Genomic DNA, 23,199 nt, shown 5'->3' with positions numbered 1-23,199 from the left:
GTTTTTTTAAGAGGTTGTCATTAAAAATTGTAATCTGTTTTTCTTTCAGATCCCTCGTGGAGGACGACGACGCTCACATGAAAGTCGCTCTGGGCTACGGTGAAATGGGCATTCCTACTCACCTTCAAGCATCGAAGACTGGAAACACTCGGTTTTTTACAAGCAATACACACAGCTCTGTGGTTCTTCAGGTGAGAGCGCACACTGCTTTATAGAAAAAAAAAAAAAAGAATGATCCGAGTTTAATTAGGGCCATTAGGGATTTGCTTGTCTGTTGGTTTAGTGAGTACAGTCTGACTATTACACTTTACTACAGGTAGGAGATGTTGTGTAATCTTTAAAAAGACTTCCTCATGTTCCATACATGCATATTGTACACAGGGTGGAAGATTGTGGAGAAATTTGTTGGCACTAAAGATGTAAAAAAAAAATAATAAATAACTTTAATGTTTTATTGCAGTAGTATAATCTCACACTGACCTTTTTAAAGAAATTCAACCTACAATTTGAATACATTTATTCAGCGGGGAAATAATTGTTTAAAAAAGAATCTTGGTGAAACAATTTCTGCTCTCAATATTTTGTGCAAATGTCGTTTTCCTGATGGGATGGTCCTCTCTTCACATTTCACCAGGTTGGTCACACAGAGAAGGAAATATGATCGCTGACTCCTGTTTTACAAGCTGAGCCCAAATGTATTCATACCCCTGGCAGATTTAGATTTAGTCATTTTTATTCAACTGAGAAGTTTGTTTTTGTTAGAAAATGGCAGAGGTTCCTCTCAGAAGATAATAAAATAATCTAGAAGTCGTACCAAGTTTGACGTTTAACATTTTATTTTAAAAACATACAACTTATAACCTCTTCTAACCAGTGGAACATTTTTTGTGGCATTAGACCAGTTAAACCCTGTTCATAACTCCTTAGCTGCTTTTTGCCTGTTTCTACTTGTGTTTTGAGGGTTTAATCTTTGGCGAGTCTTGAGTCGTCAGGCGAACCTTTTTGTTTGTTTTGTTTAGGCCATAAATTCCAGATCATTATCCCCCTGAAAGATCTAGTGACAACATATTTTGAGTTTTCTGTCTGAGGGTAGTAGATTTTTATGTCTTGCTGTCTGAAGATGTTCATTTAGCATTTAAAAAGTAAAGAAAACCCCTCAGAATCACAGATCCACCACCGTACTTTACATATTTATTTGCTAAAGGCTTAAAAGGCTTTCAGTTTTATTTTTGTGGCCGTAGAACAGAAAAAGATTATCTTACAGTATCTAGTGGTTGTTATGGAGACAAACATGTTTTATGTGTATTTGTGTGATGAATTTGATTATATTTGACAAATTCTAATGTTTGTTACTCGTTCCACAATTGATGTTTCTCTGACGTAAACCGCTTTGAACTGCCTTATTGCTGATGTGCTATACAAATAAACTTAACTTGAACAAGTATAAATTGGCTCAAATGTAAATATGCTTTAGTTATATTTAGAAATTTAAAAGTGATTTTTGTGAGTTGAAACAACTGAAATTGCTTTTGTTAAACTATTTCCCAATATTTGATATGTTGAATAAATGCTGTCAGCCTAAAGGTCGGATTTTTAATCCCTTTTGGTAAAATGTAATCCATTTCTTGTTGTGTTTTTTCAATGTAAGATTTATTTATTTTAGTTTTTGTTTTTTGTTTTTTTACATTATCTATATGTGTGTTTAGTGCCTCTTTTATTTTCTGCAGGAGTCTTTATTCATATTGATGGCTAACCCTGCATGTCAGCATTGATTGGTGTAAAGTGAGGATCGGCCTGAAAATGTGGCGGTCCCTGCTGTTTGCTGCAGCGGTTGTCCTTGGTCACCAGCTTTCTTTCAAAATGAGAAACCGTTGGCTCCTTTTGCTGTTCATTATTCTTTGCTGTCAAAGCACACTGCGGGGGAATGATAATGATTTTTCTAGCCTATCTCCCACCTTATACCCGGATCCTGGAATGTGTTTGTTTCTGGTGGTGAATTTTTAAGATAAAATTCACCCAGCTCTAGCACCATCGACTTGTTTTCATGCTTTCAGGTTATTTGCACAAGCCTCCAAACCCTCTCCCTCCCTCCCTCCCTCCCTCCCCGTCTCATTTGACGTAGTAGGTATAAAAATCGGGTTTGCAAAATCGAGGGGCAATATCAATAATTTACCTGAGGAAATTACAAAACTGGCGAGTTAATTTTATTTCTGTCACCAGGAGCTTTGGTGAGCACGTGATCTTCTCAGTCTGTTATTGACTCAGCTGAGGAGTCACTGGATGAGGGGATAAAAAGCCGCTACTTAATTTAGGTCCCCTAAGCTGGAAGCCAGAAACACTTCCTGCTCGTATAACTCTCACCTCCCTTCCCTTTTGGATTCAGGGATTTGATCAGCTGAGAATAGAAGGTTTGCTGTGTGACGTGACGCTGGTTGCTGGGGACGGCGACGAAGCTTTTCCTGTTCACCGCGCAATGATGGCCTCGTCCTCCGACTACTTCAAAGCTATGTTCACAGGTGGGTCTGCAAACTCTGCCTCTCTGGCCAGAGCGTGCACGCGCTCATCAGAGGGGCGCTGAAGCAGGAATTTGACAGACGCATGTCACGTATGTATGTGGGTCGAGTTTTACACTGAAACCCAGTTACTGCATTGAGAAATTCCTCAATGTTCTTCCCTGTATTAGGAATTATTTTTAAATTGGTGTTTTCTATGCAGTAAAAAGAAACTGGGGTTTAAGCTCGAAATTCAGTAGTAAAGGAAAGTTGGTAACCTTTAATCAACATTGTAAAGTTTATTAAAGGGATAGTTGGAACTTTTTCAAAGCGACATTCTGTGAAAATATGATCAGTAAAAGTTCCCTCACATTCAGTAGATGGATATATTATTAAAGGATTTATAGGAGAGTGAATTTAATAAAATAGTTTATTTATATAGCACCAGTTGACGACTTAACATGTCAACAATTTATATGCATAAATATATGATTGAGTCACTTCTGTTGATATTTTCATGTATAGTAACATACATTCCAGATGTATTTGACATTTTAACAACTTTTAGATGGTTTTAACTGGTATAATCTAAACTTGATGCAAGAAGTTGATTTTCCTTATTTATAACAGACAGCAGTCAAGTCAATGTTATAAATAATTACAGATATGAATATTCTCAACGTTTTCTATTAAATTCCTGTTATGACTTTTAAAACCTCTTTAAGAAGTCAACGAATAATTTTTTAAAGAGGAAATAAAGAAAGTTTGTTAATTTTATTTGTTTTTTTTCCTCATCTTTTTTTAATCTATTCTTGTATTGGTTTTATTTGGCAATGTCCGTCTCTTCAAAAGTACCAACAAATAAAATGCATTATCATTATTATTATTATTATTATTATTATTATTATTATTATCACTGTTATTATTATTACCTGTATGCTTTTTAATGAGCAGGAATCACAAAATGTCAGTTGATTTTTTTTTTATTTTTTTACTTCATCTAAAATGCAAATTTTTCTCTTAACTTGACACCCCAGCACTGGGGAGTTCCCATCTTGCAGCATTATTATGTGGGGATTTGGAGCCTTCTGCTCTCCCCACCCCGCCTGCATCGGAGCGTGTTCAGCTGGTCTCACAGCTATGTATAGCTTCTATAGCTCCATCTATATGTGTCTGAATAGCTTCACACATTTGTGGGTGGTGGCAATACTTCAAGCTGCGTTGCCAAGGAAAACTCTGATCTACCGATAACTCTGCAGTAGAGCTGGAAAACTGTATGGAAGTATGATATTGCTAAATATTGCGATAGCAGTAAAGGTTGAATTTAACCCACATTTTTCTCATGGATCTTTTTGTCAGAATGTTCACTCCAGCTGTCTGTAGCTCAGGTCACCTTGATCAGGTTTGGGAATAAAAGACAGGGAAAGTTCATAAAAGTGACCAAGTATGTTGGCAAACAGACAATATAACCACCTAAACATTTCACTCAAGCAGTTCTCTGTATGTAAAATATCCCAATTGCATAGATGACAATTGGGTGAGATGTATTGTCGACATATTGCTCTACTCCACACTGTAATTTACTCGCCTTCAAAGCTGCAGGGGACAGTGGTGATAAATCCCATCGTCTTAGCAACACAGATCCACATCTCAAGTTGCTTGTCAGTCCACTTTGAAAAGAAGTCGCTATTTTCTGATTATTGTAATCATGCTTGTGGACTTCAGATTCTATAAAGTCCCAAGTAGTTGTTAATATAATGAAATGTTCAAAAACTTTCTCTCAACTCCTTAATAGCATCCTGGTTAATTTGTCACATAATCATTGAAAAGCAGCAGAGTATAAATGCGATGCTTTTACGTTTTTTTCCCCCTCATTGAGATCCCACTGGTCTTCACTGTAGAGGTTTTGCCAACCAGTATGCCTTAAAAGGCCTTTTTCAAAGTAAAATTGAATACTTTTTTTTTTCTAAACTTAAAAAAGTGAGACCACGTTGAGGCCATGGATCACCTGCTAGTTTCAGGTCTTTCTAAAGTTCTCCGAGAGTGCCGCTCGTCTCTCGGAGAACTCCTTTGATTATTATTTTGACCTGTCTGTCAGAAATCGGATGAGGGGCACCGGGCCGTGGGTGGCTTACGCTGGAATGATGACTCCAGCAGCGCTCACTGGGGCATCTGTCAGTGCTGTTAGAATATTTAGCAAAAATAAGGATTTTACCTGAAAACTTCTTTACTTTTACCAATCGTACCACTCTCTGAAGTACCTTTGTGTTAAGAAACATTTAATAGACCATGAGTTAATAATAAACCAGCCACTGTTAATTTGCACATTGCAGCAGGAATGCTTTCTAAACACTTGATAATTTCAGCTTGTTTCTTGGGTTTCATTTCATTTTTAAAAAAATGTTTTTTACAACTTGAAGAGCTGCTTGGAGTGAAGGAAACCAGTCTCCAGTGGCTCCCGTCTCCGATTTATTATTGTAATGAGTAGAACCACATTTAGTAATTTGTTTTGTTGTTTTTTTTTCCCCCGCCCACTCTCCCCTGATGCAGGTGGAATGAAAGAACAGGATTTGATGTGCATCAAGCTTCACGGAGTAAACCGAATAGGCCTCAAGAAGATCATCGACTTTATCTACACAGCAAAGTTGTCACTCAACATGGAGAATTTGCAAGACACACTTGAGGCTGCAAGTTTTTTACAAATCCTTCCAGTGTTGGACTTCTGCAAGGTTTTTCTCATTTCTGGGGTAAGGAGACGACAAAGGAGCTGTTGCATGTTTAAAAAAAAAAAAAAACTTTGTGAAGAGCTTCAGCAGCTCGTTTTTAAAAGGATTTAGATGTTGTCGAGACAAAGTGTGAGGGAACGTATGGAAGTCAAGATAATCCCAATGAATACTAAGGAATGTGTTCGTGACTAACCACAGGCTATTTAAAATGTACAATAGCTTCCATACATCTATCGATCTCGTCATTATATCACAGCCACCAACTCCAGTGTGTTTTCTCAAGGTTTTATGCGATAGACGAACACAAAGTAGCGTTTGTGAATAAAAGGATTTTAAAAAAGTAGTCTGTAGAGACACTTTTTAGTGTGTGAGATTTATAGCTGCAAGTCTATAAATCTAGCTGCAAGTCTCTACCAGTTTCTTATACCCAGAGATTTTTTGCTCCTTTGCAAAACATCTGGAGCTCAGCCTCAGTATATTCATGGATGTTAATTTTCAAGTATTGCTAATGTTTTTGAAGTAGATGTATGTCTGGACCTTGACTGGGCCATTGTAACACAACATGCTTTAATCTAAGCCAGTCATTTGTAGCTCTCGCCGTATGCTAAGGGCGCACCGTGTCTCCAGTCTGTTGCTGGCTCCAGCAGGTTTTCTTCCAGGATTGTTGTGCTCCATCCCCATGGCATGATGCTACCATCAGGTTTTAGTTTTTTCAACAGTGGGTTGAGTTATGCCTGAGATTAGATTTAACCGTTATTATTTACAGCAAAATTTGTTGCCCTGTGTTTCATTTACGGGCGAAAAGGAGGCTGAATATATAAGCATGCCACACTTTTCAGTTGGTGTAAAAACACAACACATGCCGAAAAGCTTGTGTTGCTCTCTTCATTTTACATTTATCAGCTGCTTTATTTTCTGTCACATAAAATCCCCAAAAACAGGAGTTTTTGGTCATAAAGTGACAAGATGTGTAAGTGGATTAAACACCTTGTTTGCAATCTACAAACTCAATCTAGCCCTCTTCCTTTGTGACAGCCAGCCATCTGAGCTGCTGCTGATGGTTGCCGGGTTTCCTATGACTTACTCTGCTGCTGATTTCGCAGGTTTCACTCGACAACTGCGTTGAGGTGGGGCGAATCGCCAACACGTACAACCTGACGGAGGTGGACAAATACGTCAACAACTTCATCCTGAAGAACTTCCCCTCCTTACTGGGCACAGGAGAGTTTGTCAAGCTCCCGTTTGAACGGCTGGCCTTTGTGCTGTCCAGTAACAGCTTGAAACACTGCACTGAGTTAGACTTGTTCAAGGCCGCCTGCCGCTGGCTGCGCTTCGAGGACGGTCGCATGGAATATGCTGCAAAGCTCATGAAGAACATTCGCTTCCCCCTCATGAACCCTCAAGAGCTCATCAATCATGTACAGACAGTGGATTTTATGCGCACAGACAACACTTGTGTCAACCTTCTCCTGGAAGCTAGCAATTACCAAATGATGCCCTTCATGCAGCCAGTAATGCAGTCTGAACGGACAGCCATTCGCTCGGACAGTGCCCACCTGGTCACTCTGGGCGGCGTTCTGCGCCAGCAGCTGGTCGTCAGCAAGGAGCTGCGGCTCTTTGACGAGAAGGCCCACGAGTGGAAGGCGCTGGCTCCCATGGACGCACCCCGCTACCAGCACGGCATTGCCGTCATTGGCAATTTTCTCTATGTTGTGGGCGGCCAAAGCAACTACGACACCAAAGGAAAAACAGCAGTGGACACGGTGTTCCGGTACGACCCTCGCTACAATAAATGGATCCAGGTGGCGTGCCTTAATGAAAAACGAACCTTCTTCCACCTCAGCGCTCTCAAGGGACATCTCTACGCTGTAGGTGGGAGGAATGCTGCTGGGGAGCTTGGTGAGTTCAAATCCACCATGTGGTTTATTTTTATCAAGCACGTTGTTTTCAAAAGGGCACCATGAGTATGACTGACTTTTGTTAAAGAGCAGATCATTAGGTGAACAGATTTATTTTGAAATCTGTATCGCAACAAGCTCCAAGTCAGTTCAGTTTATATTGTGCCAATTCACAATCATACTTTAAGCTTCGAGACTAAAACGCACAGTACTGGCGAGTACCAAAAGTACTACATAATGCAAACAAATCAGGTCAGAACTTTATGAAAAGCAGGAGCAAGAGCAGTATGAGGCTGACTCCAGGTCTGATAAAGTTTGGAAAGCAGAAACCAGCACGTTTCTCTCTAGATCAGACTAATTTTCATTGTGAATGTTCCAAAGGGACGGTTGTATCAGAATATATTGATAAAACTAAAACAATATATATCAGTAGAAATGTTTTTAAGGAGTTTTTACAATATTTGCGCTAATGTATGATGTTAAACGTGACTTTTTATCAATTACAGATTCAATGTTTTTGAGAAAATTTGCAGTAAAAATGTGGAGATTTGTTGGTTTTGTGTGAATTTTGCAGATTTGTGAAAAGCTTGAAGAACTTGTTGATGTAATTTGGAGCCTAGAGGGAAACATAAAAAGAGTTTGACACCTGTGCACTAGATGTTTAAAAAAATCCAAGACAAACTAGTTTCTTCTTGTGCTTTTGATAACTTGGAAAGCTCAACCATCTCAAAACAGTCCAAACACATCAGGTTTTATAGTGGCACTCTGTGCTGACTCACTCACTGAGGATGAAGTAATCGCCTTCGGGAGAATGCCAACAATTTTATTTTTAATAGAATCAATTTTATTTAAGAAGAATCCCATAAAGTCATTACCGCCGAGTGCCGGGGGAATTGATGGCTTGACTGAGCTATGGCTGTAGGTTTGGCAACTGTACTAGAAAGAAACCAAGGATTATTCTTTTTCTCCTTCATGAATAATGAAAAATATAAAGTTGCAGCTTGGCGAGGGGTCTTTTTCTACAGCAGTAACTATTTTTTCCTATGTTAAATGTGACTCCTATAGATGTGTACAGAGACATTTTTCCAGCTGCTAGTAACGGAAGTCGTCGTAACTGAAAAATAAAACAACCTCTGAGAACTGAAAAATCACATCATCTTTAAGGGCGAAAACTGAAAAATGTTTAAGTTCTTGTATTTTACAATTTGTTGACTCAAGCTATAATCATCCTGAAAACACGAGCCGTTCTGTTCTCTTTTCCTTTGACTTCAGGGGAAAACGAACGACGACAGAATAGCTGCACAACGATTAGGGAATTGGATTGTGATATTAATGCTTCCAACACTCTGTGATCTTTAGCATCTTGGGCGCCATCATCTGTGCCGGATGTTGGCATCTGCTGTGGTGACACTCCATCCAACAGGCTGGATATTATGTTGGCATTCGGAGGATGCATTTATGATAATTGGAAATGCCAGCAGACAAACATTGCTTTCCAAACAGTCCTTTTATATTATTAAAATCCACTGACATTGTGATATTTACATGTCGGAAAGCTTTTACTTATTTGTCCACGTATTGTTAAAAGTTCTATCTTTCCATTGAATCTTTCCTTTGTTTGCATGACGTTTGGTTTTATCATTTTCCAGTTCTGGCAAAGTATGGAAAGCAGAAACCAGGATGAAAAAATGTTGGTTTCCAGCCTTTATTGTTTCTTCTGTAAACTAAAAGACCTTGAACCTTGAACTTGACCAGGGTTGGGCATCAAACAAAACACTGAGACTATCAGTTTGTTCAGTTTTATAGCCTAAATGTGTTGCAATGTGCTGTTTTAATGTAAAATGTAAGAATTGTTTTATTTTAAAGTGGATTTAACTTTACAACATTCTTTTTCCATGGTTTTTAGAACATACAGACAACAAAACACAACTTAGTAATTACATTTTAATCTTTAAAATTTGAGTCCGGAAAAGTGTAGAATATTGAAAATATGTAAGTGACCCAAGAAAAGAAATTAGTCACTTTCAAGATAAAAGCTGTTCAGATTTGTGAACATTTGAGTTTATTATGTTTTTTGTTGTTGTTTTTTGTTTCCCCACAATGGGCCAGTACAAAATATCTGAAGGACTGGTCCTGGCGCAGGCGCTGTACTATAATATAAATCTACAACAGGCACCTTTAATTTGACATGAATTTTTAGTCTTTAAAGTGCTTGTTTAACATGAGTAATCTATAAGTAGTATAAAATAAATTACCTCAAATATCCTCCCAGTCTGCTGCAGCCGATTACAGAAACACATCAGTGCATACGATTTCAGAGACTTTGTCCTGGAGAAGTGTTATTTGCTGTTCTTCTTCTGTGCGTGTGACATTGAGACCGGCCTGAAGCTTTGACAGGATCAGTACTGACAGCGACTGACGCGCCCTTCAGAGCTTTAAGTGTTGGCAAAGTCGTTCCGTCTGAAACTTCCCGCTGTAACACTGTTTTCTTCTATTTTAATTCTTAAAACCAGCTTTATGAGCAGATCGGTCTATGTATATGTTTGTTTATATGTTTTCCTTGCAGTCGGTTGGTGCCTGGTAACCAATCAGGGACCTCTGCAGCCCGTAGCCTTAAACCACAAAGAGGTGCCACCCAATACTTAAATCCGGCCGTATAACTCCAGCAGACCGGGAGAGGAGCTGTCTTCTATTTTGGGTTATAATTAGACCAAAGAACAGAGCCTGAGCTCACCGACTGTCTACACAACTGCCTTATTCAGCTTTACGTTCCACTGCCTTCGCGCTGCATGTGGTTCAGGCCCGGTGTATTTCTGGATGTGCCCTTCCCCTCCGCTACGTTTGTTTACTCTCGACGGGTCGTATGGGTGTGGTTTTATTGTTGAGTCTGGAATGCCCTGATTTTTAGAAAAGGAAAGTTTAACAACGTGAAGACGGATTCACGGGGGGAATTTCTGCTTTAATGAGTACACACCAAGTCTTTCTGGCTCGCTTCACTGCCGTCTCCCTTTAGGTTAATTTAGCTTCTTAAAATCTGAGAACAAATATGTATTTTGCTGTACATCTACTACTGTTTTTTTTTTATTTGTGTAACTTAATTTATACTCAATTTGCTGGTTTTCTAAGCTTAAATTAGAATATATGAGAATACAGACAATTCGGGCCACTGAGTTATTGCTGGCAGCTTCTACATTAGATTCATTCATCTGCAATTGTCTCATTGATTTCACAGAATCCTCTAAAATTCTCCAAATCCACCTGCTGCTCTTTCTGCTCACCATCAATCAGTTCAGTTTAAAACGACGTCTAGTTAAGCACTCGTGTCCTGAATGCAGTAAATAAAGCCAACAGGTTTTCATCCTGTGATTACAGGAGAATAACTTGCTCATGTCTTTTCCATCCATGGCGATGAGGAGCTATTGATGGCAGAGACCGAAGAGTGCTTTGAGCCTTGTTATGATCTTATGTCAAGCACAAAGTAATCTTGTTGACACACCCTTGTTGCTTGTTATGGGGTCGTAACAAGCAACCGATCGCTCGTCTGTGATTATCGCTCGTGAATCCCAGCGCCCCCGTTGTTGGATATTTCAAATTTCTCGCTAAAGTATCCTCAGGCGCATTAGGATAAAGGATCTAGCAATCTCCCAATTTCCTGCGCAGTCTGTGGACGCAGCAGCGGTTGGCGGGCTGTGGGGTGTGTACTGTATTTAAATCTGAGTTTTAGATCCCACACTGAGACCCTCCAAGGCCTCATTTGCTGCTGTTTGTCCTCTTTTAGTTGCGTCTTGACCCACTTTCTTCTAATACGGTCTTCTTCTTCCTCTTTTTTCTCTCTCCCCATCTCAAAGCTACTGTGGAGTGCTACAACCCAAGGACAAATGAATGGACGTATGTTGCCAAAATGAATGAGCCACATTACGGCCACGCTGGGACGGTGTACGGTGGTTACATGTACATTTCAGGTGAGTGCATGCTGGGAGTTTGTATAAACCTTCTGAAGAGTAGGAAAGCAAAAAAGATACAACATTTTGTATAATTAGCTCTCAAAATTTTTGACTACATTTAGCAGGATTTTGCTCATTTATGAAAGTCAAAATGAAAATAAATGTTGAAACATTCAATCCCAGGTTTAATTATATTACAATTGCATTTTCTGGACACTTTTCTTTCATTGCTGTCTCAAAATTTCCTGCACTCTCCACGAACTTCATTAAACTTGCTTCTAAATATATCCATCCGGCACAGACATAAAGGGCCTTTACAGTCCATCCAAATGGCCAAATACATCACTAACATGCAGACCCTGGATGCTCAACACTTTAAATATAATACCTTACCAAATATGGCAAGAAAGCAGCCTTTACGACTGCGACATTGCACACACTGGTATTGCTATGACAATTGTGATTCAGTGCATCTATTGTCTACTTAAAGCCTTGGTTTGTGAATCAGATGCTCGCTTTTGCCTGCTTGACTTGCTGAGTCTCGAAGAAAGTAGCCCGTTGTCGACACTCTGGCATCACGCTTATGTCATGGTGGAGGGTTTGGCGCGTGCGGTGGACCTGAGGGGAATCACCGCCTGTTCTTTAGGCGTCACATTAACACTTGTTCCTGCGATTGGAAGCAAATCCCGCGGTATGGAGATGAGCCCTATTTTCTCAGTGTGACTAATCCAGAGCAGCACGACAAAAGGGGCGAACGTTTCTGCTGGTGGAGGGGAATTCAGGAGGATGGAGAAAGGAGAACTGAAGGAGGTGTAGGAGGTGTAATACACAACACTGTTAATCCCTCCTGGCCACAAGAAAAGCCATCATCCTCCTCCTCCTACACCTCCTTGAACGCGACGCATGAACGCGAACGGCGGCGGTTTCACAGCAAACATTGAACAGCGTCAACTTATTCCAAAGATGTTTAAAGTTTTTTCAATCAGGTGAGACGATTTGTATCACCTACTTGAACTAAAAAATAGCACCCCCTAGTGTCGGTTTTTGTTGTTTTTTTTTAAAGAGGGCATGACGTCTAACTGGTAGTCTAACTCTAAAGTGCAATCTGCCTACTTGGACATGTCAAACCTGGCTTGAAACACTAAGTGGTAAATGGCTGAAACACCGCCCTTCTTCCTGGAAAAGGCTCCTAAAGTAAAAGCACACCTATAATTAAAATTCTTTACTCGTTGTGACTACAATGTCACAATGAGTAACATTTAAATTTTTCCTAAATTTTGTTCCAGATTTAGACACCGAGTTGTGTGGAGAGAGTCAAGTGGCATCGGAATTACACTAGTCAGAAATGGGACTAAAAAACTGCTTACTCTAGTTCAGTGTTTCTCAACCCTGGTCCTCACCGCCCCCCTGTCCTGGATGTTTTAGATTTTTCCCTTCTGCCACACACCTGAATTGCATCTCTGGGTGATTAACAGGCTTCTGCAGTACTTGATGGTCATGCAATCATTTGAATCAGCTGTTCTGGAATACAGGCACATCTAAACCATGCAGAGCAGAGCAGGGGGGCGGTGAGGACCAGGGTTGAGAAACACTGCTCTAGTTAGTTGTTGGGTTAAAATGAAGCACAGTCCTGGATCAAACCAAAGCTGTTTGAGACGGCTACAGAAAAATGAATAAACCAAATAAGTATTTCTATTCCTTTTATTACCTTCACATATTCATCAAATGTTTGTTGATCAATTTCCTAGGAAACTTGTATTTTGTTGTACGTTACGATTGAGTCGAGCTGTAGTCAGCACAGTTGGACTAAATGAAGTTAACTGGGGCTAATTTTTAATTATTCAATGTTTCAGGAATCGGTTTCTTATTTCATCCTACTTGTTGCCGTGGGAAATATTGACAAGTTGGCAGAACATGTAGCCCTTTTAATTTGATCCAATATTAGCTGAGACTCGAAGGACGGCTGCTGGTACCTCGAGACATGACGGATCATTTTCACTTCAAGCTAAAGAACCAGAGAATATTTAAAACCAGCAAGAGCAGAAGATGCTGATGGTGCAATAGTCAAAATTATTAATATTCTCACTGTTAATAACTGAAGAGAAAGAGGCTACTTTTTCCCTTCGCTCACCGTTTTCTGTTTTTATTCCTCCTTCGCTGGAAATACAGCTTTACGACGTCGATATCAGGCGAGTCAGGCGATAAATTTTGTTTTTGTGAGAACAGGCTATGCACCCATACCGCCTAAAAATATGAACTGTTGCGCAGCGTAATATCCCAACACAACCTGCTTAATGATTGCAGCTGCTATCAGAGAGGAATCGAGCAGTGCGCATGAAACGTAGCTTTAATAAAAATGCTCCAAGAGGTCGCTAAGAGGCCTCGCTGGCTCCCATAGTCTCTGGGGGTTAGAGTCTTGCGGTGCAAGGTGACCCACGCCGGAGTGCACTTCCTTGTCTGTCTGTCACAGCACATCAGGTCACTTTCTCCGTCTGCGCCGCTGTGCTGTCTGAAGGTATTCTGTCAGCTGGATGAACCTGACAAATGCACTCAGTCCACAGGCCGTCACAGCCGCAGCGCCTCGGCACAATTCAGACATTACTAAACTACTGCCACGCTTTGTTTTCCTGTAAACAAACCCCTCTCCCCCCCCCCCCCTTTTTTTGTTGTTTTTCTTACTGTTGCTTTTTTTTTTTTTTAATGCTTCACTGAAACAAGCCGTCTGCTCTCATACTCTACCGGTTGAATCATCTTTGGCTGCATCTTCTGCTCTGAACCCTCTTGGGCATGAAATAACATGAGCAGCTGAACACACCTGGATTTGGGGATTATCTGCCATTCCTCTCTGCAATCCCCTTGAGCTTCGTCAGTTTGGACATGGCTGTCAGCAGACATCCACTTTCTGGTCTCCTGATGGATATTTAATTGGCTTCAAGTCGGAGCTTGGGTCGAACCTCTTAAAGACATTTTTGTGTTTGAAGGAGAACTGCGAGGCCAAGAATGCTCTGGAGCAGAACAACATTTTTCTCCGCTCGACTTTTTCCACTTACTGAAACATTTCTTTATTAACCGCCTGTGGAGAACAGCCCACAGCGTCATACCGCCACCACTCTGTCCTGCTTCGGGCATTCCTATGGACAAACATTCAGCTGCATCTTTCCTGCAGATGAGAGGGACGACAAGCAGATCTTGATGCTCAATATTTTTAAGTGTGGTCGTTTATACTACTAAGTGAGAGTTCTGTGTGAACGGTTTAAGACCCCAAATTGAGTCGCGTGCACAGAGGAAGAACGTTAACATTAAGCAAATGAAAGCACAGCTAACAGCACCGGCCTTTTGTGGAGCATTGACTGCAGGGTGGTTTGTTTGGATGTGTAGTCGGGTCCAGAAGTGGTTTGGATTTAAACGTTTGGGTGAAAAGATTTGTGATTGGGGCTCTCAGACTGCAGCGAAAAAGTCGGATTTCATCTCGCTGTGATTTAATATCAGGGATTGGGGGGACAGGGAAGTTCAAGTTGACCTGCCGTCGGTTACCCGTCTCCTCTGGACCCGGAGGAAGTCACAGTGATAATTAAGCAAGCAGGTGTGAAGTGGGAGGCATTACAAGCAGCTGTCTGTCATAACTGCTGTCACTCTTTGGGTTTGTGATGGTGGCTTTGTTTACGCAAGCACACATTGTCGCGGTACAAGCCGTCAGAAGGCTTCTGTGGTCAGTGCTGTTTTCTGAAAAGGCCAAAAGTATTATTCTGGGAAAAAGTTTCCATCAAGCTACTCTTCCATGAAAGGAAAGAAGCAGGTTTACCTCAGGGAAATCACCAGCTTTATGATTGAGCAAACAGAGCTGTTTTTCATCCCAGTTTTTTCTTTCTGGGATTTTAAACTATTTCTGCTTTTAAATTCCTCTAAAAAGTGAGATGTGCTCTGGGAAAGGATGAAGTTCTGGAGTTTCCAGTGGGTTTTATTGTCCTTACAGAGCTGCATTCACGATAACGTAGCCCTGTAGTAAGACTGATCGATACTCACTTATCTCTGCCGTTCACCTTTGAGGGATGTAACGTCAGAAACGAGCGCAGATCGTCGGTGGGCGATTTATTTATTTACGCAGGATCTCAACTCCTCACACCTGCGATTGTTGTTGGACGTTTATAGAAACCGTCCTCCGTCGGTTTCACCTCTCTGTCCATCCTCCGTCATCCAGCCGGAGTCCCAGGTGTACCGGCACTCATTCATCCAGGTCACTGCTTGTACAAAATGACTCCGCAGTTATTCAGCGTCCGCTCGGCTGCACAGGGAAATGCTTTGAAATAGAACCATATGGGCGCACATGGCATGAAATGCAATAACAGTCTGTCCTGTGGCGACTAATGAAGGGCACTGGCTTCTAGTTGGTGTTTTTGAAGGTTGAGATCGGCTCGGTTAAAACGTGCTGTGTCCCAGTGCCCCTCTAATGTTGCTGATTAGACATCGAGACACTGGGATCCTGATCAGACGGCACCATATCAAAGAAAAGGCCAAACCCTTTGAACTGGATCAAAATAGCAGCACAACCCTCTGAGGAGGAATTACAAAGATCCGGAGTTAACTCCAGCGCTGTTTTTCTTGTCGGGGGTTCATAATGGCTTCATACAATTGGTGGATAAAGTAGTCGGGCTATCTCTTCATTTGATCAGTTAAGAAGGTGCAGCATCACATATCCGAGTCATGGCAGCTGAATACACAGTTTAAACCGGAACAATGGACCGAGCACACGATCGCTGGGCGGCAACAAAAAGAGGGATTGTGCCTGAGAACGGCACGCTCCGCAAATCCTGCTCTGCGTTTGCTCCCCGCCTATGTGTGTGTGGCTGGGAGAGGAGGGGCGAGCTGGCTCCCACCCAAATGCATGCTGGGATTGTGTTCCTCTTTATTTTAAGCCTTCCCTGTAGACATGCCCTGTATTTTTTTTTTTCCTCTCTGTTTTTTTTTTTTTTTTTCCATCAGCTTTTTGTGTCCCGGCGTCTCCCGTCTGTTGGCGCATATGTTAACAGGGGCTTTGAAACGACGCACCGCTTTGTACCGACTGTTCACAATGAGTGTTAAAAAGAGGCTGAGCAACCGCTGATGTTGCTCTAGTTTGTATAATTACTGTTTAATCTGTTTATTGGCTGAATTTGCAGTGTGGGGATCGTGGAAGGATGAGTTTTAAAACTGTAGAGCCTGGGGCAACTTTATAGGCTGGTGCTAGAAAGATGTTATTTAGTGAATGATTGATTAACGAGTCCATAAAGTGTTTTCCTCCCCAAAGACGATCAGACTGAGGATTAATTTTAGGGGTTTTTTTTACTGTCTTTTTTGCTGCAGGGGGAATCACTCATGACACTTTCCAGAAGGAGCTGATGTGCTTTGACCCAGATGCGGATAAATGGACTCAGAAGGCGCCCATGACGACGGTCCGGGGCCTCCACTGCATGTGCACGGTGGGCGACCGCCTCTACGTGATCGGGGGCAATCACTTCCGCGGCACCAGCGACTACGACGACGTGCTCAGCTGCGAGTATTACTCCCCCGCCCTCGACCTGTGGACGCCCATCGCCGCCATGCTGCGAGGCCAGAGCGACGTCGGCGTCGCGGTGTTCGAGAACAAGATCTACGTCGTGGGCGGCTACTCGTGGAACAATCGCTGCATGGTGGAAATAGTACAGAAGTACGACCCGGAGAAAGACGAGTGGCAAAAGGTTTTTGACCTGCCCGAGTCGCTAGGCGGGATCCGAGCCTGCACGCTCACAGTTTTCCCTCCTGAGGACATCTCGGGCTCGCCCTCCAGAGAGTCGCCCCTTTCAGCACCTTGATAAATAACGAGGGGGTGGCTCGGGTCTGCTCCAACCCCCGTTAACCTTCCCCCATGCAACCTTCTCAATAAACACTCCTTATAGACATTGTTTGCACTTCTTTCTCAGACATCCGTTCTGCATCCCTGAGTCCACAGCCCCTACAAACTGTGCAGAAACCTCTCCCTGAGTGATAAAGTCTACATAGGACATGGCTTGGCAACCTAATTACATGTCAACGTTGCATACTCAGCATATTTTGGCAGGAAATACCTTGACTTGAAACTTGACTTTGCAAATCAACTTTTCTACCTGATGTCCACAGAGTTTTCTTACGTCCCGTTTCTTTTGGCGTTCTACCTTGAGACGTTGACTACGTTGTGACTCTCTTCTACTCTATGCCAGGTTGAACTACAGGTGACCCCAGGCGACGGAGGAATAGTGACAGAAGAGCTCCAGAGCTGACGGTTTTTAACTCAGGGGTTGGCCCTGGCCCCATCTGCGTCTCCTTACAGTTTCAGCTCTTTCCTGCTGTTGGTATGAAACTGTTAACGAAACAATGTTTTCTAAATTTAATAAACATGATTTTAAAAAAAAAAGTAAAATGGTTGTCGTGGTTATTGACCGAGGCAGATTTGAGGTGAACGTCTCGACATCTAAAGCTGGAAGTTGATCAATGAGAAGAGAGTATGTACAGATCATGGAGTCATAACAACTTATGTGTTTTCTTCTTTTTAAAACATAAGAATTGCATTTACAGATTTGGATTTATTGCGCTTTTTCTCTCATCTATTCAACTTTGTAAATATTCTTACTAAAAATATAGATTTAAGGACTTTTGTCAACCGTTTTAGTAATTTAAAGGAAAATGCAGAGATGGTTTTGAGTATGTGACAGGAAGAACAAGGCATCATAAGAGACGATCAAACTGATCTGCAACCAGTGACGATCTCATTTCTTCACCTTTGGGCCTCAAACTGTGAACTTCAAGATGCCAAAGCTCGCTCCCACACAGCCGGGCTATCGGTCTACCTCCAGATCCTGGGACCGGGGAATGAAATGGCCTCCATGCAGTCATAACTTCAACCCTACTGAACGCTTGTCACATCAGGGTGGATGCTCTGTTTCTGAGACACCAAATTGGCAGTTTTGTGAAAAACTGTGCTTAAGAAACATGATTCAGTGTAACCAAGCTGATGACCAGCATGAGGTTTCTGCTTGGAGTGACTGGGCAGAAGTGAATCTTTGTTAAACGAATCCCAAAATGTGTTATTCTTCCAACTTGACTCATCCAGTACTATAAAAAACACCAAATAAGCCAAGAGTGGAGTAAGCCATTTGGCTCTGGCTGAGAGAATTTGGAGAATGTTTATGGGTAAAAACCCTAAACAAGTGTTACAGCAATCGAATAAAAACATCATTTTGTACTTTTTGTGGTAACACTTGTTGAAATGTTTCTTGGCAAGTTTCACAGAAACCACATGCTTGTAGCCGTCAACAACTTCCTGGTATCGTTCTGGGCTCAAGCGGCCTCTCTGACTGAAGCCGTTTGGATTCTTGGCAGCAACAGGGACCCTCAGCATTATGCTGTCACCACCATACTTGACAGTTGGCTTTGTAATCTTACGTTTTGAAAGCCTTCAAACATTTTTCTTGTCAGATAGCTATGACTTTGTGCCATCTGACCATTTGGTTTGGACCCACTCCACCGTGGAGAATGAGACTGGTCCTGGAGTTTCCAGTTGAGGGCTATTCTTGAACATCCAAACTGATTTCTTGTCGTCACATGGCGTAACCGTCTGGGTCAGATGCTTACTACCTGGACACCAACGGAGCAACGATCTGGTTCTGAAATGGATAAGTTAGGCTTCTGGACTCTTCCTGAAACCCAGACAGACATTAACGCTGTTGAAGATCAGTGGACTGTGCTCAGAAGTTTAATCAGTGGGTGGCAACCAGCCAGTTTAATCTGGACTTTTGAAATAGCAGTCAAATAAATATATTACCTGAATTAGTGCAGCAAGTTATGGTGGTTATAAAATGGGTATATTTGGTACTTGGCTCATTCAGGGACATTTAGTTGAATATTATTGGAGGTTTATCCAAATTTGAGCCTGGGTGTGGCTTTTTTTTTTTCTCGTTTACATCGGACCTTTTATTTTTATTCATTCTGGGTAACATTCACTTGAATAGTTGCTTTGGATTTAGTCCAGTCCTTGGGATAATTGCATTCCAGTGAAACATTTGCACCCTCCCTCAGCTCATTAATCAGCAGAAGAAGGGAGGATGGCTTCTTTTATCATTGTTTGTGGACCTGTCTGTAATGAACGAGCCGCGAAGTAAAAGCAGGACCAATAAGCTTGAGTGTGGGAGGTTATCTCTGTGCCGTTAATTGTTGCAAACACAGAATTCATCCAACTCGAGCACAAAGTGTTTGAGAAGTCTGCATTGTCCCGGTGGCCGCAGCGGCCCTATGTAGTGATGTTGGCCCGTAACAAAAGCGGAGATCTTCGCCCCGGTGATGTGAATAGGCGGGTGACCGGGGCCGGCGCTCCCTCCGCTGTCATGGCTGCTCTGGGCGTCGCAGCAGACGGTAACGTCGCCTGCAATCTGCCCATCTGCTCCTGGATGATTAAGGCCTTAATGGCAGCATATGGTGACCGAGACGTGTCCTTTCATGCTGCTGGCGAGAACAAAAGGTTTGTGTAATCATCAGGTGAGTTTGGTCCGCAGCTTTAAGAGCTCGTTATATTCTCATTATAGCCCATTAATGACATGCTGGAGAGCTTCTTCTGTTCCTCTGTCCCTTAAACACTGTTGTTAGATCAGGTCGTTTTTGCGTAACGTGTTTTGATGACCTGGATGTTGCAATTATTTTGTCTTTTTCCTTTAATCAGCTCTTTCGTTCGGGATTTATTTGCAGTTGGTCGCATTACTATAAAGGGGGAATTTATCTATCTCTCTTTTTTTTTTTTTACATTTCAGAAAATAAAATCATATCTTATTGAATAAAGCCCATATGAGCAATCCCCATCTTCAAAATTGGAAAGTCATTAAATAAACAAAATATAGAGCATAAAAAAGTTAGTTTTAACCAAATACTGATGTTGGATTTAAATATAAACTCCATGATGTTAACTTAGAGGTCACACTATAAAGTCACATTTATGCTGATGTTTTTTTTTTTGCTGTTACACTCCCAAAAACATTTTTCTACATTAATTTTAATTTTTAACTTAACTTTTCAGTGAACAAGTTTTGTCTCAGAGCACATCACAATATTCATCTTAACATAAAACTTTGTTTGGCTTCATTGATTTTTGTCGTTTTGTCATATTTATTTTAGTCTTTACTTGTTTTTAATCCCCAAAATCGTTTTTGCCCCTTAGATTTCATAATCTCATTTTACACTTAGGAATTAAATCCCTGTGGAAATCCAGAACAAATTACTAATTTAACCTTTTATCAGTGGGAAGACATATTTGCATCTCAATGGCCCGTCACAATCCAGAGATTGGCGACTTAATCAGCAATAAAACTGGATTTAGTCTAGAATATTTTACTTATCTACTTATTAAGGATGTACCTGTCTCCAGTGGTCACAGGTCACCAGTCTATCACTGGGCAAGGCGGTCAAAAGAGATAATTTGGAGTCGATAATGTGAATTATTTTTGGATGGTGGAAGGAAGCTGGTCGAAAACTCGAGGCAGCTACGCTAAGTTATTTAGACAATTAAGGAGAACCTTTTTTGCTCACAGTGCTGTTTACTCCTGGGATTTGAGTAAATAGCTTTCAGTTTGGAAATGGGGGGGAGGAACCCTGCTGTGCATAAATTCACTCAGTTGGGTGACATTTACATTCCTGTAGCATCTTGAGAACGTCGCTGAAAGTGAGAATAGGAAGGAGAAGAATCAAAACAGCAAACAGAAGAAAACGTTGCAACGGGAATTACATTTTTTTTCATCAGACAGGTGTTCAGGTCACCAGATATTTCCTTTTATGAAATTAGTGATGTGAAAAGGTGAATTCCCCCCTCAGAGCTTTCCTCTGCTTTGTTCTTCTGTCACTGAAAAAGGAGTCTTTGTAGGATCCAGCCATTGTTCATGCAGGACCGCTGGGGCGGATTGTTTCCCATTATCAGCGGTCGTTGGAGGCCAGTCTATTGGGTAAACACACACACACACACACGCGCGTGCGCGCGCACACACACACACACACACAGGAATGCACACACTAAGCAGGATTTAGAGACACAAATTAACCTGCATGCATGTTTCTGGACTGTGGAAGGAAGTCGAAGTATCTGGAGAGAACTCGTGCAGAAAGATCAACCAAACTAACATCTGACCCACCTTTCAAATGATAATTTCACTCATTTAGATGGAAAAAGGCCTCAAATTCAGCCAGGAAATGTATGGAACGTAATCATCCCCCTTTTTAAGTCATGAATTATCCACACTTTTCAGAAAGCTGACTTCAAGTTTACAATCCAGGCCTACAGAATCAGGATATCACTTAAAATCTGACATTAGTTGGGTTAAAACATCTCAACAAGCAACACATTGGGTCCTAAAGAAAATCACATATACTGTGAAAAGGTCAGAGTTCACGATTCAACAAGAAGAAAGAGCCAGGGCAACAGTAGCGTCCATGGTTTTGGACGGTGTGTGTCTCGTTATGCCATTGTGTCTAAAACCAATAGAAAACTTGATGAAAAGAGAATCGTCGCTACAGTCAAACATGGTGGCGACGGTGTGATGCTTCGGGACCCGTTTGGAACTTCATCACCTCAGAAACAAACACTAATCGATGGAATCATAATTCCGCTCTGTCAGAAAATCCTGTAGACGAACGTCCAACCGTGCCCTTAAGCTAAGGTCCGAAAACGACGATCTGGTTCTGCACCAGGACAGGGGTCCAAACTGGACAAGCACTCCCACCTCTGAGTGGCAACAAAAACACTAAACTAAGGTTCTGGAGTGGCACTGTTAAAGTCGATGCTTAAGCTCAAATGGTAAAATGTTAAAAGGCCATTCCTGCTGTCCAATCCGTTGGTGTAATTTGATTTTTAAAAAAAGTTCTGCAAAGAACAGTGATACAAACTTCCTCTAGAATAATTACCAATTATTATAAATGTTTGATCTCAGTTGTTGCTGCAAGGGGCAGCGCAGCTTCTTATTAGGTTTAGGTAATTACTTTTTCACAAGGGGTCACTTTGGATTGGGTAGCTTAAATATATAAAATTTCTTTTTTTTTTATTCTCTGAGGTTATCCAGATGCTGAATCTTTTTTATGGTCTGAAATAAAAATAAGAAGAAAAAAGCAAAAACAGGAGAAATCTGTTCATTACTGGATAATATTCTTTAAGTTGTGGTTGGTGGGAAATTATCCAAGATTGTTAAAGATTAAGTATAAAGTCTTGATAAGTTTCTCAACTAGGACAAACATACGGTGTGTGTTGTTATTTCTACAGTTTTGATCTTTCTTTAAATCCCCATAACAATAAATACAAAATACTAATTCCACAACAAGAAAGAAAAAGAAGATGGATTTGTGCCACCAACACCCCTGGGTCCAGATTAGTTGGGGGGTGGGGAGGATTTGGCTTCTGAAACTCTGTTGAAACCAGAATAATGTGGATCACTGAACACATTTACACAAATAGAAACTCTTTTCCTTCTGACGTTCTCTGCTCTCATAATCAACACCTTCACATTCTCCTTGAAGAAGCAGAAACTCAGTCACGCCAGGCACTAAAGTTGGGGTGTGGGGAGAAGAAAAAAATCCCATAAACACGAATGCAGCAGGGCCAGGTGCAAACATTCCTGTTCTCACACCTCCAAGGCACTAATTTAGCGCTGCACTTGAATGATTAGTAGTACAGTCTCCAAACGACGCCGAAACTGACTGAAGACGGTTCAAAGCCTCAATAATCTGCCCCTCAGTGAATTGCTGCTCTGTTTGCACTGCGGCTTGTGTTTATGTCTGTGTATGTAAGGCCATTAAGAGGAAAATCTGCAGCTTAGTACAGAAGTGGTTTATATATATATTAAAAAAAAAAAGATTTAAGCCATATGAGTGAAAGCAAACGTCTCTCTCTAATTATAAAGCTATAGATTAGGCTCTCAGAAAACAAGTTTGTGCGTTTCCAATAAATAGCTGTTTTATCGCTAAGTTTAAAAATGCAGTCAGTCATCACAGGCATGAATTTGACAAAAATATAAGCAGTAAATAAGCAAAACTTTCAGCTTTTATGTTCCACTAATCTGGAACAAACTTCTGATGCTGAAACACTGAGTTCCTTTAAATCGAGGCTAAAAACCCACCGGGT

At 41.3% G+C, this 23,199-nt stretch overlaps 1 protein-coding gene across 6 annotated transcripts in view; it reads left to right on the top strand.

Moving 5' to 3' along the window:
- Positions 1 to 17,466, top strand: part of klhl13 (kelch-like family member 13) — a 37,984-nt gene extending 20,518 nt beyond the window's left edge. For all 6 annotated transcript variants that reach the window (XM_015030614.1, XM_015030615.1, XM_015030616.1 and 3 more), the window contains 6 exons: positions 50 to 191; positions 2,384 to 2,516; positions 5,043 to 5,239; positions 6,322 to 7,117; positions 10,965 to 11,078; positions 16,401 to 17,466. In XM_015030614.1, the coding sequence (XP_014886100.1) occupies positions 50 to 191; positions 2,384 to 2,516; positions 5,043 to 5,239; positions 6,322 to 7,117; positions 10,965 to 11,078; positions 16,401 to 16,888 (1,870 nt within the window). In that variant the 3' untranslated portion in view covers positions 16,889 to 17,466. The remainder of the gene's footprint in view (positions 1 to 49; positions 192 to 2,383; positions 2,517 to 5,042; positions 5,240 to 6,321; positions 7,118 to 10,964; positions 11,079 to 16,400) is intronic.
- Positions 17,467 to 23,199: the final 5,733 nt, after the last annotated feature.

This window comes from Poecilia latipinna, unplaced genomic scaffold, assembly GCF_001443285.1.
Source record: "Poecilia latipinna isolate Pla-1442-1.1 unplaced genomic scaffold, P_latipinna-1.0 Scaffold187, whole genome shotgun sequence".
Taxonomy (NCBI): Eukaryota; Metazoa; Chordata; class Actinopteri; order Cyprinodontiformes; family Poeciliidae; genus Poecilia; species Poecilia latipinna.
The sequence above is the reverse complement of the archived record's forward strand: the minus strand, read 5'-3'. Positions and strand labels throughout refer to the sequence as shown.